The 17,672-nt window shown below is 40.4% G+C and overlaps 2 protein-coding genes across 5 annotated transcripts in view; both read left to right on the top strand.

Moving 5' to 3' along the window:
- Positions 1 to 17,672, top strand: part of agbl4 (AGBL carboxypeptidase 4) — a 299,306-nt gene that overhangs the window by 227,147 nt on the left and 54,487 nt on the right. The gene's annotated exons all lie outside the window — the stretch shown is intronic.
- bend5 (BEN domain containing 5) lies at positions 433 to 16,238 on the top strand. Of its 4 annotated transcripts, none has more exons than XM_086089620.1 (6): positions 433 to 1,315; positions 2,235 to 2,365; positions 4,110 to 4,593; positions 6,946 to 7,094; positions 9,514 to 9,727; positions 9,797 to 16,238. In XM_086089620.1, the coding sequence occupies exons 2-6, from the start codon at positions 2,264 to 2,266 to the stop codon at positions 9,991 to 9,993; spliced, it is 1,146 nt and encodes a 381-aa protein (XP_085945746.1). In that variant the 5' UTR covers positions 433 to 1,315; positions 2,235 to 2,263; the 3' UTR covers positions 9,994 to 16,238. The 4 variants fall into 4 exon arrangements, with proteins under 4 accessions (XP_085945746.1, XP_085945748.1, XP_085945745.1 ...); XM_086089622.1 differs by lacking the exon at positions 433 to 1,315 and adding an exon at positions 1,461 to 1,556; XM_086089619.1 differs by lacking the exon at positions 433 to 1,315 and adding an exon at positions 1,567 to 1,915.

The raw sequence follows: 17,672 nt of genomic DNA on the forward strand, positions 1-17,672 counted from the left end.
AGCCGTCATTCAGCTGATTTTATTTTTGACTTGCAGACATCTTTTTTCTCTTCTTTTTATGAGCTGTTATTGAGCTGATTTTTTATTTTAATTTTATTTTTTGCTTTGACTTACGGACTTTTTTTTTTGCGAGTTGTAATTTGTACCTGACTTGCAGTTAAAGGTGCCTGTGAACTCAACTCAACTCAACTCACTTCACAACAGGCTGTAGTTAACAGTGAGCAATTCTATTTATTGTCACTCCCAGTTCAAATTTACTGTCAAACTAAACATAAAGAGAAAAACGTTAACGCCAGCTAGCAAACAATGTAAAATGTCGTATGTAAAACGACTAGCATTGGTGTCGCAATGTTATACCGATGAATGAGAAGTTGTTGTTTTTTTAACATTATAGAAATAAATGTAAAAATAAGTCAAAAACGAATGTACAGTATATTTAACTTCTTAAAGCAGTAAAACACTGTACTTTACCTTTGATAACGGGTATGATGCATATGGTGGCTAGCTAGTGGCTAACTTGTCTTGTCATGATGATACTGAAATATTATGTAATGCTGGACCCTGCAATGGGACACACTGGTGTTTTACTGCTTAGAATATAAATTGACGTATTCTTTACATGACTTCCTGTCTATATCCTTCTTTAATTATTAACAGTCCTTGTCAAGACAAAATAATAAGCGTTTAAAAAAAAAAAAGATAAATCAAGAGTTCATGTGGATGGTTGCTGAACTGAGCTCGAGTGTGGTAGATTTTGCTGCAACACTCTATTATACTATTCCTTTAAATATCAGCATACAACATATAACATTGTGCTGCCCTGCAATGTTACCAATATTTGAAGGGGAAACAAGTTAAAGAAAACGTGAAGACAGACACACGGAAAAGAAAAAAAACATGGAAAGTTCTTCTTCTTTTTTCCCCTCAAGCACAATTGCACATATTTTTATATTGGACAAAAAAATGCTTTGTCTGTTAGTTATGCCTTGATGATGTTCTCTAACTTCCCTGGTGATGTGGACCAGACAAAAGCAAAGGAGCGCCGATATGATCCACAACATGTATATTTTTTATACTTTATGAAGTAGGGGGAAAAGCAATTCAACCGGATCAAAAGTGCACGAGCGAGGAAAAGAAAATAATGTATGCTTTTGTTCGATTCTTTGAAGACATGTGTTGCGCGTTGCCCGTTTCCAGCATCCAAAATTTCAGCACGGAGCCGATTTCGATCATCGGAAGGTGTATGTGGTTCGCAGGACTGAAGAGAATGGCAGCGCAGGCCAGCCGTGCGAAGCTCACATCCTTGCCCTTGCAGGTAAGATGCTCCTTTTTCGCTCTCTGTTCCGTGACAGCTTTTTATCTTAAATACCAGTTAACCCCACAGGCGTCGACGTGTGTCGGAACACGGATATATATATATATTTATATGTGTGTCAAGTTATTTAGTCTGACCTGTCACGAAGAGCTCATCAGCTGAGCTCCGATAGCTGCAGGAACGTCCCGGCTAGCTTGACATACTAGCGATGTGCGCTAAGACAACTTTGCCACGAGTGTCGGTATGTGCTGTTTACACTTGTGGACCGGTTGCTGTTGTTTCGACGTTCGGCGTGTAACGTTAGCCAGCAGCGTCGTTTGTTTACAACAAGGAGCTAACGCTCGTTAGCTCGTCTGTGTGCAGTTAGCATGCTACAGTTAGCTGTCTGCACACGTAGAGCTGTCAAGACGTAACACAAGGGAAAGACACTTGACGTTTCACGCTTTTTTTTCTTTTTTTTTTAAAGCCGAAATGCTATAACCGATGACTTTGGTGTGTTAAAAGCGGCGTTAACACGGTTTGGCTTTTGTACTGTATTTATGTGTCACAAAGAAGATGCGCCGCTGCGGTGTCTGTCCAGACAGCCCCACAGACATACTTGTCAGTAACGTGACAGCGCATTTGATTTTACATGTTACCCGTCTGACTCGCTAACTCACTGACTGGCCGTTTTGTTTAACATACATCTCTAATCCCTGATTGTGAGCTGTCTGGGCTGTGACATCCATCCATCCAGCTAACGCCTTTTCCGCGTCCATTGCAGTCAACACCTGCACATTGCTTGTATGTCTGGAAAGATTGTTAAAAAGAATTCCCACCGGGTTTAAGTGAATGTACTCTTGACAGAGAAATGACTCAGTTGGATGATAAGGGAACTGAGGGGAAAGAAACTTGATGTTTGTGTCTTGAATTTGTGCAGATGCTGTAGAGGAGTTTGAAGACTTTATAATGCAAAAGAAGATGAAAATTCCCAAGATGTCCATCAGGAATTCAGGAAATTCAATTGAGAACAGTTTTGGAGGAGATAGGATGCCGCTCAGGCATAAAAAGGTAGGTGATGTTTTGAGCACACACCATGTACACAAGGGGAAAATAAGTAGACAATTAGCAACAATAATGATACACAACATATTAATTAATTGGTAGTAAACCACCATTGCCTGCATTTTTTTGGGGGGTGGGGGGGTAAATATTTTGTAATTTGTCTAAATACTGTCTTCATTTTATTCCCACTATTTGGTCTAAATAAGACTGTGGAGGGTTGCATGCGCCAAGCAAACCAGTAGAAGCTTATCCATGCTTTTATCTCTGTAATGGTAGTCTGACTGGACTCCCTCAAAAGAGCATCAAACGGCTTCAGCTCAGGTTCTGACGAGAACAAAGATCTGAAGATATTGCTTTAAACTGCTTTCCAGTCAGCTGTGGAATAGATTTAAACATTCTGCTGCTAGTCTGTAAATCACTCAGTGGTTTAGGTCTGAATATATTAAAGGATGCTAATTGAATATAAACCAATTAGCGTTCTGAGGTCTGCATACTTGGTCAATAAGTGGAGCACAGACTTCAAAGCAAACATGGTGAAGCGGCATTTCGTTGTTATGCTGCAGACACATGGAATAAGCTGCCCACAGAAGTGAAGTCAGCCCCAAGTGAACTGGTAAAGGCGTTTAAACCTAGTTTTTAAATTCTTTTTTTTTTTCTTCTTACAACATACCTAAGATTAAGGTCGTTTAAAGCATTTCTATGATTATTTTTTCCAAAATCTTGTATTTGCACTGAATGTTCTTTTAGTAATTTTAGTAAGCTACTTTTTATTGTATTTTTAACTTCGCTTTTAAATCCCTTTAACTCCTTTGTCTGTAAATTATTTTTAAATGTTTTACTTTTAGGTGAAGCACATTGAGTTAGTTGCCTTTTTATATGAAATGTGCTATATGAATAAAGCTTTCTTGCCTTGCTAAATAGGAACCCAAATAGTTGTGAAAGCTTTCGGTGGGATGCAAGGCTTTTCTACTCCACTTTATTAAAACCACATTTAAAAATGACCACTCTGAAAGTGAGTGTTGTTTTAACGTATTTATACAGCTATTTTGAAGTGTTCAAGAATTTTGTAGATCCTTCTTGAATGTGATTTGAGTGGTTTTGCTATTTGTGAAATGTCAAGCAAACTGTAAAGAGGGATGGCTGTGACATATTTGTATATGGTGGGTGTATATGTGTATTGGGCTCCCACCCAAAATCCCTCACACTATTTTTACCATATGGTGGATTAACACAAATTCCAGCACTCTGGACAGATGCCCTTTCACAGACAAATCCTCTGAGCGGCTCATCAGGAACTCTGTGACTCCTCTTTAGTTCTTCATGAGATTCCCACACTCATCAAAAAGCATGTGCACACGGTGTGCATTTTTTCCCCTTCGCTGTTGGGGGTCGTTTCAGTCCTTTTGAGGGCCGTAATTGACGAATATTTATTATTGTGTATTATGAGCATGTCGGTTAAATGTTTTAGGGAATCTTTCTGTATTTCTGAAGGGATTTGATTGTTTCTAAAATTGCATGGTTGGCTGGATGAAATACTCTTGTAGGTTCTCTAAACCCTGCTTTATTTAAAAAAAAATATATAGAAATCTTATGTACATTTAAGTATGATATGAAATCAGTTTTTGTTGCAACTTGCATGTGTTCCCATAAAATTTGATGACATCTTTCAAATTGTTTTGGACCGGAATACAAACCTATTCAAAACAGTGACTGCGCAGACCTCTGAATTGTCAAATGTTCTCCTCTAAAGGCCCAATCTCAGGACCATGGCCGCCCCATTTCAAACTCCTCCAAAAGTTTGGCAGCAGTGGTGGCTCGCCTGGAGAGAAACGCAGCCAGCTCCTGTATTGAAGGCGAAGAGGACCTCGATGAGGATCGACTAGCTGAGGAGGGAGAGGATGCTGACGATGAAGACGAAGATATGGAAGCTGAACAGCATCAGCAGGAACATCATCATCACCACCACCAACAGCAGCAGCAGCAACATCTGGAAGTGGACACCGATGTGGCCGCGGCGGTGGTTCCTCGCGTCCTATACGACGAGCTGGTGGTCAGCTACAGGCAACAGGAGGAGGAGATGAAGAGGCTGCAGCAGGAGCTGGAGCGAACACGTCGGCAGCTGGTGCAGCAGACCAAGAAACTAAAGGAATATGGCAGCCTGCTGACTGAGGTCAAAGAACTGCGGGACTTCAATCGACGGCTGCAGGACGTGCTTCTCATGAGGCTGGGCAGTGGTAAGGCAACACATATTTGCACCTATCCTACATTTTTCTACTTTACCTCGGCTCGTCCCCGTAAATTCCTGTCACTGTGGCCCGGTCGGGAAGGCTCCTCTGCAGTGGAGACACGCGCATACGGGGCTGGCCCCGTAAATTTTCCCCCGAAGTTCTTGCGGTGGAAACGGGCCTTTTGAGTTCTATGTCGTTCGGTCAGAATCAAATAAGTTGCTTTTGATCATGACTACCTAAACTGGATATGTATAAAAAGTCTACACACCCCTGTTCAAATGCTTTCAAATTATCAAAAGGTGTTTGTGAGATATATATATATATATATATATATATAAAAAGAGAGACTTCAAAACTTTCCCTCTGTTAATAATAATATAACTCAATTGAAAAAGATAATTTATTAATTTTTTGAGAAGTAAGGATAAACAAATGAGGTAATATGGTCTGTTCACCCTCATTCATAACTGGAGGCACACGCTGGTCACACTCATGTTAAATAGGAGGCAGCACACATTTGCCACAGTTTAAAATGCCTCGGATCAATCCCAAATTAACTTCAATATTCTAGGAGGCTTTCCCCTGACATTGTTTCAGCTTTCTAGCAGCAGCCTGAGGGTTTTGTGTTAACACTGACTACCTTAACTAAAGCCCTATTCCATATTTTTTTTTTTAAAACAGCCCCAAAACATGATGCTGTCATCAACACACTTCACTTTAGGTATGGTGTCCTTTTTGAAGATGAGCAGTGTTGATTACACTAAATTTATCTCGATTTCATCAGACCATAACAGATTTTTCCACGTGTGAAATTTCAAGTTTTTTTTTTTCACTCTACCTGACCTATGAAGATGAGAGATTCTTCTCACATGTACTTGTTGCCAGAAATTCCTGCAGCTCGTTCAATGTTGCTGTATGCCTCTTGGCAGCCGCACCGACAAGTCTTTTCATCACTTTTGGAATGTCACTGTTGTGCCATATTTTCTCCACTTGATGATGACTGTCTTCACTTGTGTTCCACGGCACAGTATAGCATACTTAAAGCCTTGGAAGCTTGTGTCCTTCTCTTGTCTGATAGCTTTGAACAGTTAAATCCCTCTGGAAGCTGTGGTTTTTGTAATAAGATGGTGACTACAAAAAATACCAGAAAAAGCGTGTGCACTTTTCCTCAATTGTTTTCCCTCCATTTGATATGGGTCGCAATGAATTATGTATTTAAGTTTTAAAACGATTTATACTGGTCTCATTTTTTGTATCACAGACATCTGGCAGTTGAACAGGGGTGTGTAAACTTTTTATATCCTCTGTATTTGTAGTGAAGTCTTTGAGGTTAAACCCAATCCGTTCTGCTCTGGTGTTTAGAATTTCGGATGAAATTCTCCCCATTTGGAAATAATGGAAATAGAAATAATCTGATTGAGGGTCAAATTGTCATCACTATGCCTTTCAACCTGACAGACCATGTTTTAAGTTGCATTTTAACATTCTAAAGTTGCATTGCTGCACCACTTATCCTGAAATGATTCAATCTACAGTCCTTAAACTTCATCAGAGATTCCACCGTGGTAATGATTCATACGCATTGTCTTGATCTTGTCACACTACATTGTGAAAATGAATGCAGAAATTACAACGTCAAAACACCTTGTGCACTGCGTATTAAACAAAAGTGTGGCTTCTGTTCACTCCCGTAAATAAGAGCGCAAGTTGTTTAATGTTTTTTCTGATATATTTGACAGTGACATATTGTAATAATAAGCAACGGCTGTATTTAGTTTGTCTATTTCGCGCAGTAATTTGAAAGACACATTTAAACCTCGCACAACAATGCAATTATAATTCAGCAAATGGTTATGAATAGGTCCAGGACAGCCATAAATTGAGTCCAGGAATTTGTGTGGGCGAGTGTTTGCAAGTTCAGTGCCCAGCAATGTACAAAAAAAAAGCACTTCTGGCAGATTTCTGTCAGTGTAGGTTTAGACCAAGAAGCCTGGTCACTGGCTAGACTATCTAATGGACAGGCGCAAGAGATTACAGCACCCTGGGGTGTCTTTGTACACAGGATGGAGTGCACCGCCTGATATTAAAACTCATCAGCTACGTTAGAGCTTAACATGGCCGGCCACCAAGCCAGCTTAACCACTGGGCTAAAATAACCTGCTGTCCCCAGGCACAGGCAAGTCTTGGATGAACCAGGCGAACATTTGGGCGCTCGTCCAGTGCTTCAAATCTCAAACCTCATGCCAGCATGCTAATAGATACTACAACGCTACGTTGTCTTGTGCAACTGGTTGTTACTTTACAGCTTTCCAGTAATAGTGTTTATCTAATGTTCAACTCCTTCTTTTTCCCCTGTAGAGCCTATGCACGACAATGGCACTCAGACAATCAAGGCTGAGGTCGTCGAACCCATCGTTGAAAGCCAGGAAACATACAGAGAAGAAGCCAACACCAGTTCCAGCTACTCGCCATCTCCGAGAACGGTCTACACATGCAACGATGGCAAGGTCAGCCTTTTCACTTGATCCAGTATGCATGTGGTTAATACCTCTCTTTTCATCCACTTTTAAAATATAAGAATGGACTGACAAAACTAAACAGTATTTATTTATTTTTTTACAATACTTAGTGTGTTTATTGCTTGACATCTCAATATTGGCTAAAATACTATAGTCCTAGGATTTTTGACATTTGCCATTTTTAGGTCTTTTAGGGCTACAAATTGGTGAAAATGTGATATATTTGCTACTTTCACTTTATTATGCAGCTTTATTAACAGAGAAACCCATGCAGAGTTCGTAAATGTTCAGTAATGACAAGCTACATATCGTCGTTGGTGGGCAAAATCCTCTCTTCTCCAAAATCACTGCTTTCCAGGGAGTCAAAAGAAAAAAAATACCATCATGCTTGAGTTACTAGTTCAAGTTGTTATAACTTTTATTGCTTTCATATATCGTTGCACATCAACACACCACCTCACAGTCATGTTTAATTGTTAATTGAATACTCTATACTAGAAAAAAAACAAAATGTGCTGGTTTGATGAAAATGGTTTAACATGGTGCCAGCCAACCACGCAAAAAAAAAAGAAAAATACTTTTAATAATTCCCAAAAGCAAAAGACTGGTTATGGCATAAAACCATGAGCTGACTCAGCAGTTTATAAAGAAGGAAAATTCATCTTCACTTCACTGCACTTACCTTTGTGGCTGGCACATTTCCTTCTCTACCAATGCATTACACAGTGAATCAATTTTTAACAAAACAGGCTTTCTCAAAAGTAACGAACCTAACTGATGTGCAGGATATGCTTGGTGGGCTGGATTAAAAAAATATATATAGTTTTTTTTTTTTTATGCATCCGTGTGTGGCCTACAGACCATACTTTGCCCATAAACGATATATGTAGAGGTTTTCACATATAATGACTGTTTTCTTGATGGTACTTAACTGATCAAATTCAGGGCCTCTTGGAGATTTGACTTTTGGTGTTCAATCATATCAGCCACCGTACATTCAGAGTAATTCAAATTTTGCCTTCGTACCTCACACACCAGTGGTTCTGGATTTTTACCAGTGGGTCACAAGACCCTTTACTGTGCAGGAAATACTATTTCCTTGTAACAAACATGAACTTGAGCTCACCTGCAATCAGTTCTTCCCCCTGTCCAGCTCTGGCAGGAAAACAAGGTTGAGGAGATTATTATTGTTCCTGGAGGCCCGGCCAGCATCATCAGTGTTTATTAGCCAGTTAGGCTTGCCTATAATGCAACCAGCATCCTGTCTCCGCTGACAGGGCTGCAATTGGTACGACAAGCTCTGGGACCTGCAGCCACCTCAGGCGTGAAGAACTCTTGCAAATGAGAACCCTCCTTGCATCGGGGACGCCGTGCTAATTATTCGCACGAGAGAAATTCCGAGTGACTGACAGGTCAACCCCAGCGAGAGGCTCGGACTGACGTGAAGGAAGGAAGGAGGGGAAAATAAACGCAAGGAACTAGAAGCGAGGATGAAAACAATCTTTCCTAACTTGACGGCAGAGGAACGAGTCTGGCCCGCGGCCTAAAGCACAGTAGCTGCACAGGGAAAATCCTTTTTGGACTCGGGCCTAAAGACGTTAGAGCGATAAGAGAGCCGAGAGAAAGCAAGTCAGATATGACCCCTGCTGCGTCTGCCCACCTAAGTGACGAGGGCAGACTGCCGGGCTGGCAATCGGCTTGGTGTGCTTGAGACCTGCTTATGCAACAGCCTGTGGAGAGATACATGCTAAATTCACGGTGGGAGTAATCCACCCTACGAGCAGCCAGTGGCTTGAGCTTACTTGTGTATCCTAGTCGTGGGCGAAAGTTGTGATTCTTGGGATTAGCGGATGGTTTAAGTAAGAGTCGGTTAAGATGTCTTCTACCGTGGCTACCAATGATCTGCTTGGTTTCAAGGTCCTGATTTGCTCATACCGCTAATTCCCTCCAGCAGGCTGCGGTGGGTGTGTTGCACATACATTTATTAACTCATTCACTGCCATTGACGGCTATAGGCGTCAAAAATTCATTTGAACTATTTCCATTAGCTTAACATATTTTCCACTTTTGTTAAGAGTATGAAAACCTAGAATATTCCATTTCGAATCACTAGTGCCACCTGCTGACGAAAAATGAAACTGCACATACCGTTCTTCACATTCACACCACGCACATTACGTTACAGCCGCTGGAAATTCTAACCCGAATCCAGTCCAAAAACTATTGGCCAGAGGTTTGCAGGAGTACCCATTGTGAACAGCTAAGGTGTTAATCTACTAATTAGAAGGCGTTTCAGTCCTAATTGGTTAAATAAAAAGCTTATTGTAAAGTTATTTTGGGGGGAAAAGTTCCATATTGCAACTTTAAATACTTAAAAACTCTTAATGTGCTTTTCACCCGCACGTAGGTACACCTTGGTGGCGGGATCTGGGTGGAGGAGGAGAAGTGGCACCAGTTGCAGCGCACCCAGGGGGACTCCAAGTTCACAAAGAACCTGGCTGTCATGATCTGGGGCACCGAAACCCTCAAAAACCGCAGCGTCACTGGAGTGGCTACTAAAAAGAAGAAAGACGCCCTTCCCAAACCTCCGCTCTCACCAAGCAAGCTGAAAATTGTCAGAGGTAAGTGGTTTACCCGCTCGGCCGCTTTCGACGGTTCTTCTAACCCTTCACTCTTTGCCTTGGCCACAGAGTGTCTGTACGACCGAGTGTCCCAAGAGACGGCAGACAGTGCGGAGATAACGCAACGATTGTCCAAAGTGAACAAATACATTTGCGAGAAGATCATGGACATCAACAAGTCCATCAAGAACGAGGAGCGGCGGGAGTCCAAGCTGCTCATCAGACAGACGGTCAAGATGGAGAACTTTACCTATGACGGCGTGTAGAGAGCCAAGTGTTCTTCTGCGCCCCCACCTCTCCCTCCTCCCCATCACGCAAAGGTCAAAGGATACGGAGGGGACTCTGTTTGCGTGCGTTTGAGGTTGTTTTTCACGGTCTCAGCAAGCGCCGCAGTTGCTTCAACTCATCGGATTGGTTGTGGTGTAAAACACCAAAGGCCCATTTTTTTAAGCCAGCATGGCCCAGTTAGCCCATTTAAGTTACAGACAGCTTTACTCAACAGCCAGATGGGAACAAGAAAGAGTGTTTGTGTGCGTGTGTTTTTTTTTTTTTTGTAAACAAGCTTTACTATAGAATCAGTTTGAAGAAATGGTTGGCCTACGTGTGCGTGCGTTCAGAGATTGTGAAATTAATTTATTGTTCTGTGTCAGAACATCACTCTGAGTCCTTTAAGCTTTTAAAAAGTAAAAGATGACTTCCCTGGATAAGTCTTCAGTTGCTGTACGGTGGGAAACTAGCGTTTGTTAGGACAGTTGAGATATTTGTATTTAGTTGAGAACCGAATATCTGCAGTTGCTACTGTACTGGCATTCGAAACACTCGATGATGAATAGGTCTTACTACGTGACAGACATATTTGTTTGATTGCAGCATTTTCTTGCTGCAAGAGATTGTTGTGGCTTACAGGTCAATCACAACACATTTTGCTCACAAAATTTAGTAGGAATTGTACAAAATGGTACTTTTTTTTTTTTTTTAAGGGATGGGCGAGTACCGATACCAGGTATCGGTATTGGGCCAATACCCAGCCCTCTCGTGGCCATCTTGCGATCAGGAACTAAAAATTCCAAATTAGAAGAATAGAATATTGTAATTAGTTTTAAACAATTTTAACAAGAAATGTTATATTGGGATAAATAGGTCTTTAAAGTAATCTGGTGTATTTTTGGGGGGTTGGGGGGATTTTATGTATCAAAAGTACTAGTGGTATCAACTTGATATCTTTATCAGTAGCTACTCAAGGTTGAGCGCACGTGCTGGTGTCAGTCTGAAAAGATAAGTGGTATCAAACATGCCTATTTTGTATTATGCGATTTGATGACTAAAATCTGTGATGCTGCTTCCTTAAACATAAAAAAACAAGCACCATCTGCTCAACAAAGCATACAGTACTTTAAGCAGAATAACAATAATAAATAACATGAATACAGAGATTCATTTTGTGACCTTGAATTCTACAAAAGACGCTATATGGATCTATGTTATGTGCTATTTATTTCTATTAAAAAACAAACATGCCATATGGAACAAATGGGAACTTGAAACCAACCAAATTAAAGCACAGTGGGGTTTTTTGGGGTTTTTTTCATTTGTATCTGAACCTCAAATTATACAGGGACTCCCATGTATGGTATTTGAAGTATCTACAGTAGCTCTTTTGTATTTGGAATATGTTAGTTTTGTACAATTTCCTACTAATTTCCCGCTAGAATATTTAAGAAATCCTAACAATTGCTATTGTACAACGACCAAGCCCTATGAAACGTGATTTCATCTATCAGTGTTTGTCTACAAAAGTTGTCCGCGTTGAACACTCGGCTGTTGAACAAGCAGCGGTGGAGCGGGAAAGGCCTTAAATGGATTTGGCAATCACCAGGGCGCATCATGCCTTTGGCTTTTCTAAGTGAGCTGGGATTGTAGTTGGAGTCTTGAGACTTGACGTGCACTTTGCTGCGAGAATGTACGAGTTGGCTATCGGTACTGTTACGAGCGTCAGTGGAGTCGAACCTGAGCCGAGCCGCGGCTCGTGTCTTGCGGGGGAAGCGCTGTGGGTAAAGCTGTCTTGAGACGCGACTGTTTTGTTGACGTATTGTGAAGCCCACAATGACACTATTCTTAAGAAATGCCATTGGGGGGGGGAGGCTAAATATGGCCACACAAGGGACTTTTTAAGTCAGACTTGTCCTTTGTTCATTTTGTGTGTTGTTTTGTCCCACAATTTTTTTTTCCACGGCTGTTGGCCCTCCGAAACGAAATGTTGGCGATTGAAATCTCAAGTGTGAGCCAACAGAGGCAAAACTGTGAATCTGCCGCAGAGCTGCCTGTCAAGCCTTTGCTCCTTTTCACACTTGCTTTTTGTTTCTTTTCTTTCTTTTTTTTTAAAGTATTTCCAAAGTTCAGCTCAGCGTTTTGTTACATTGTAGAGCGATTTTTGTTTTGTTTTTGTCTTGAAGTCCAGTTATAAATGTTCTGGACAATTATCTAATTGATGTCGCTATCATGTATGTTTGTCTTTTTTTTTTTTTTTTTTATTCTTTATGAACTTGTGTTGTTTTCCATGGGACTTGTTGGCTTTAAAGTGTGATGTAGAGCCCTAAACAGAACAAACATCTCCCGAGCCAAAGTGATCAGCGATGCGAGGTATTATTAGAGAAGCCTCACTCTTAATGTAAATTTGTAAAGGTGACAAATCATTTACATCGAATGCACTTTAAACGTCAATTTGGCAATCTTAAAAAGCCCCTTTGGGGTATTAGTGTTTTTTTTTTCTGTGTCTAAATACTCAATTAAGGCCAAACAATCATTCTATTATCATGATGCACCTTAAAATGTTTTTTTGTGAGTGAGTGGCGGGGTATGTTGTTGACATGCCAATGCTGAGCGGTAAGCTTGATAGGTTTATTACGCAAAGAAATTATCACATGATTATAACTGGAATCTATAACAGAATGTTGGTCGTATTAAGTCATGTCTTTGTTTTTACAATTATGGTTAATATGAGCCAAAGTGTTGAATGTGAAACAAACGGGATGCTGACTGAATGATCAGCGTGGTTTGCACATTTAAAAATAACAAAAAGGCCCGTCCCAACTTAAAAGGTTTCTAATGTGTGTGGGTTTTTGGGGGGAGGGGGGAGGGGGGGTACCCTGTACAAAAAAAGATTTTAGCTTTACAAGTGTTTGCATTGAGATGTAATTCTGTATTTCCTCAAATGGTGGTTCTCCAAATAGATGCTGTGCCCTAAATAATCACTCAAAACAAATAAATGCCATCATATTACCATAACGGAATACACTATAATTACCTGGGGTGGAACAAAAAAACCCCGATTTAAATCATAAAATTGATTTTGATTTAAAAGATGAGTACATTGGTAAATAAATAAATTGGCCCTTGAATCCTATCGCACCCCATGGATTTAGATGTTTATTATGACTCAGTTTATTGGGGTGGTGCACACCTTATACTGGTACATACATGTATGTATATGGATGTATTTGTATCTTTATATACAGTTTATATAGATATATAGATATACCGTACTCTCACGCTAATTCATATTGTAAAATGATTGTCTACTTTTCCCAAACTCTGTCATACGTCATACCCTCTCGAAAATGAACCGCACCTTAATGCATCGAATCAGAATCCCACCGAGTCGGAGAGTCCCATTAACATGACACCGTCCTTGAATTGTTTCAAGATACGTATCGAATCGCCTTTTATTGAAGAGATGCACACCCACAGTGATGACCTCAGTTCAGCGGCTGAGAGCCCAATTCCACACTCTTACTGTTATGCTAACCAAAACAGCAGCACTTAAACAGTTTTCTAGTTGGGCCTAACCATAGTGAAGTAAAGGCCTATATAAGAGGCCACTATTTGAGGAAATATGTTAAATGTGGTTTGAATGAACGATACCCACTGTGCAAAAACAACCTTGCAGATATTCCCACAATGCTGTCATGTATTGTTTTGTTGTCGTTTGATGCCAAAAGGAGTCGGGCGGGTAAAGAATGCAGGTCTGTCACCTTTTGAAAGGCTTTTTTTTCCCCCCCTTTTTAGTCTTCTGAGGAACGTCATGTTTTCAACTTGCATTCAGCAACTTTGTAAGATGCACCAACCGGACGAGTAACCTGAGCCGTTTGCTCACGGCTATATATTAACGCCAGGCTCTTCCATTGCTCTCACACTCACAAGTAGCGCTGGATGAAAGATGGAAGTTGAAACCTCGCCAGCTGTGATTTCTCTCTCTGTGCCACCTCCAGTTTCTGACATGAAATCAGACTGGTGTTTCCAAATGCACATAGATCAAGATGACGCTCGCCAAGGTCTCGGGAGCGCACCTCCTACCGCTTGGACTGCTCGGTGTACATAGGACGTCAAATGTTGGAGCCCTCAGAGACAGTGCTGGGAGGAACGCATTGTTTGGTCTCTATTTTTGATGACAGTATCAGTAACTTTGTATACAATCCACAAACCGGTTCTACTTCATCCAACTTTCACCACCCTACCTCATTGTTACTCTGGTGTTTGTTTGTCAGTGACTCTAAGCTCTTATGTGTATAGTCAAATGAAAATCTATCGTAAAAAGTTATACCTGGTTCCGCAACATGTACAGAATATATACATATATATATATATATATCTTAAACACCTCGATTCACAATATTCTTGGGAAAAGGGATGTTTGTTGAGGATGCTGCTGTGCGTCGAGGGGCTGCGGCCGTGTTGTAATCCGCTCTTGGCTACGTCGTGCAGTCGCTCGTGTTTTGTGTCTGTGTTGCGTTTGGAGATTTTCACTGGCTGACGGTGCTACCAGCAAACCGTTCTATACGGACCTCAAATGGTGCTGTTTTTTCTATGTTTTCAATCCTCGCGGCGAGGAGGGCGCGAGACGTGTTTTATTCGGGCGCGCCGACCACACCGCTAGTCCCTCAACTCTTCAATTCAAGCCAAAACGCTTTGCAAAACGCTAAAACGCTTTTGCTGTTTCTGTGTCGCGTACATGCTATCCGCCCAAATATTGTTCTCTACTTAGTTGTTAGCCTCACGAGTACCTCAAAACCTGTTGATTTAAAAAAAAAAAAAAAGAAGAAGAAAAAAATGTCCGCTTTAAACGCCTGTTTGCTGCCAATGTTTTAAGTGTGTTTTGTGTAATGTTTAAGAGGAGTTCTGGAATATCGGTATTGATTGTCATTAGTTTCACAGAAAATAGATTCCACTGTCAGTTTGGGTTCATGACTTAAAAAGCAAAAGCAGAACATGTATGATTAAAAGAGAAGTCAACCCCAAAACTAGCCTAAATACGGTATTCTGCTCTATCAGTTAACCATTACAGGGGGCGGACATTTTGCCACTTGCTTTCAACTCAAAATGACATCACAGTTGCTCAGGTAATGACCAATCACTGTTCATGTCTTTCCTAAGTTTGGTCATGTGACATTCCCAAGCTGAGCCATGATTGGTTATCTGAGCCCTGAGCAACTGATGTCATTTTCAGTTGACAACAAGTGGTTAAAATGGCCGCCTCATGAGATTAATAAAAACGGGTGGATTTTCGACACAATATTAATCAGAATGCTGTGTTTAGATTAGTGTCAAGAAAACTTTAGGGTTGACTTTTCGTTTAAAGTCTTTTTTTGTTTTTAGTACTGTTCCAGTTGCTGAGTTAAGTATGATTCACTAACTTCATTCAACTTTTTTCTTTCAAGATGTCATTTTCAGTGTCAATGTAGCAGTTAGTATCACGTTGTCAGACTGTGACCCAACACCGTACCGAAGTAAATATGTATTTGTGTTTTGTTTTAGGAGATTTTCTAATGCAAAATTATTTTTGCAATTGTTTTTTTTATTATTTTTTTATCAACTAGTGGTGGGCTTTTGACTACATTTCTGTGATCAGCCATGGGGGAAGTTAACCAGAAATTAATCAATTATTATTTGTAATGGGGTGGAGAAATCTCTATAAATGAGCTATCAACAAACAAAATTATGAATTGATTATTATGCCCATATGTAGTTTGAAGCACTTAAGCCATCTACAGGACTGTTTGGTACAAGTCATAAATATTTCTGACATTGTGTCCAAACCAAAAGGGACATTATTATCGCCATGGCAACTCTCACTTTTACCACCATATTAATTGTCATTAATGAATTGAACTGTGCTGTACGGGGCCCCGCTTTAGGTTTCAGTGCACTGCCATGGTCATTAAGGCAAGACAGGGTAATTATTGTATGGCGTTCCAGCCCGTTGGTACGATAATGTGAAAGACATTCTCATGATTTCGGTCAACACTCCCTCAGCCTGCTTTAGCCTCCCAGAGGCAACAACGTTCTATACTAGGCAATAGTGTGTGTATGTCCTTGCTCAACCGGCCACACCTCTGCTACGCTGGCAAGATGCTTAGCATCCTCTTATTGTGTCTCTTGCTGCATTCAGGAACATGTGTTTAGTGTAGAGAGAATAAAGAAAAATAAATCCAGACTTTTATTCTATCAGCACTAATCTTGTTATTGGCATTTTTTTTTTTGTCTTTTCAATTGCTGAATGTTTATTTCTTGATTCATGTTGGAAACTAATCTGCATTTTTATTTGTTTGCACTGTGAAAGACAGGAAATGTTTATTTGGTTGATTTACATCTATTTTAAATCTGGCCTTTTATTGGCCAAGCAATTTTGTCGTACACTGGAACCTAAGTCTTGATTAATGCACTCCTAAATCTGCTTGGTAAAACAAAAGTAACCCAAATTGTGAGAAATAGCTAACCCTGGATCCAAAAGTGACTGAGCCAATCCCGAGTTATTTTACAAACCGTACATGTGCATTGGGTTGAGGATTTGACCCAGCATGTTGGGTCAAGATTTTGATCCAGCCAGAGGTAAAAACTATCCAACCTGATAAGTTAAAGATGCCAGGAAATGTGTCACCAGTTTATGATAGTTGTGGCTAAAAATACAAATTTTATACCATCCTTTTTTCTTTTTTTTTTACTTCAACTTCAAGACACAAATGTCCAAAAATGGTAACTATCTTGAGCTCGTCAACCCAGCCAAATCCATTCTTTAAAATGATTAACCCAACCATAGGTAAAAGTAACCCAATATGCTCAAAATTTACAGATAACCAGTGAGTGGGTTAGGAAAGCAACCCAAAACATTTGTTTACTTCGTGTTCCAAAAAGTCCTACCAAAATCAAATCGTACAAATATAGCTTGGAAATAATATCCTAATTTTAATCCAGTTCATCTGTTTAAAATATCTTTGTGCAGTTTTGCACTCTTTTTACTCGCGACTGCCACCTCTGGCCCAAAGCATAACTGCAGCCATCTGTGTCAGGCTCGTTCATGGTTCGCGTACCACTCCACCAATCCCCTCCCCAAAGAAACGAGTATGCGGTGTCCGCACACAATACTATAAAGGGAAGGGCTCTAAAATGTTCCAAAATGGCTTCACTTTTAGTGCTTTATAGTTTCATGGAATAAGAAAATTAGAAGTTACATAACTGTGACATCACTTTGTGAGCTTCATCAGTGAAAACAGGTGAAAACTTCCATTGTGTGCTAGTGGTTAGCGCGTTTGTCTCATAGTTCTGAGGGTCTGTGTTTGAATCTTGATTTGGGCAAAAACTGCTTCTAGCAACTATCACTTATTTGTTTCACCCAGCTGCATAGAAAGCAGTGTGTAAAATGTTAGCAACACAGGTGTCCATATGCTAATTTATTTCTTGCCTCAGAGCAGTCAATTCTTCTTGCTGGTTTGTAATCCGCATGCTAAAACAAAACAGGTAATGTATAATAATTCATCAAACAAACAAAAAAAAGTGTCGTATTAGTGATGTCCCATTGCACTTTTTGGCCTTTTTCTGATAGGGCAACAAGTACACTTCCTCCGTGAATAGATCAAACTGTGCCGCTCTTGCACACGGATGCATTTCCATA

Source organism: Leptonotus elevatus, chromosome 11 (assembly GCF_054856555.1).
Source record: "Leptonotus elevatus isolate MCC_2025b chromosome 11, RoL_Lele_1.0, whole genome shotgun sequence".
NCBI classification, from domain to species: Eukaryota; Metazoa; Chordata; class Actinopteri; order Syngnathiformes; family Syngnathidae; genus Leptonotus; species Leptonotus elevatus.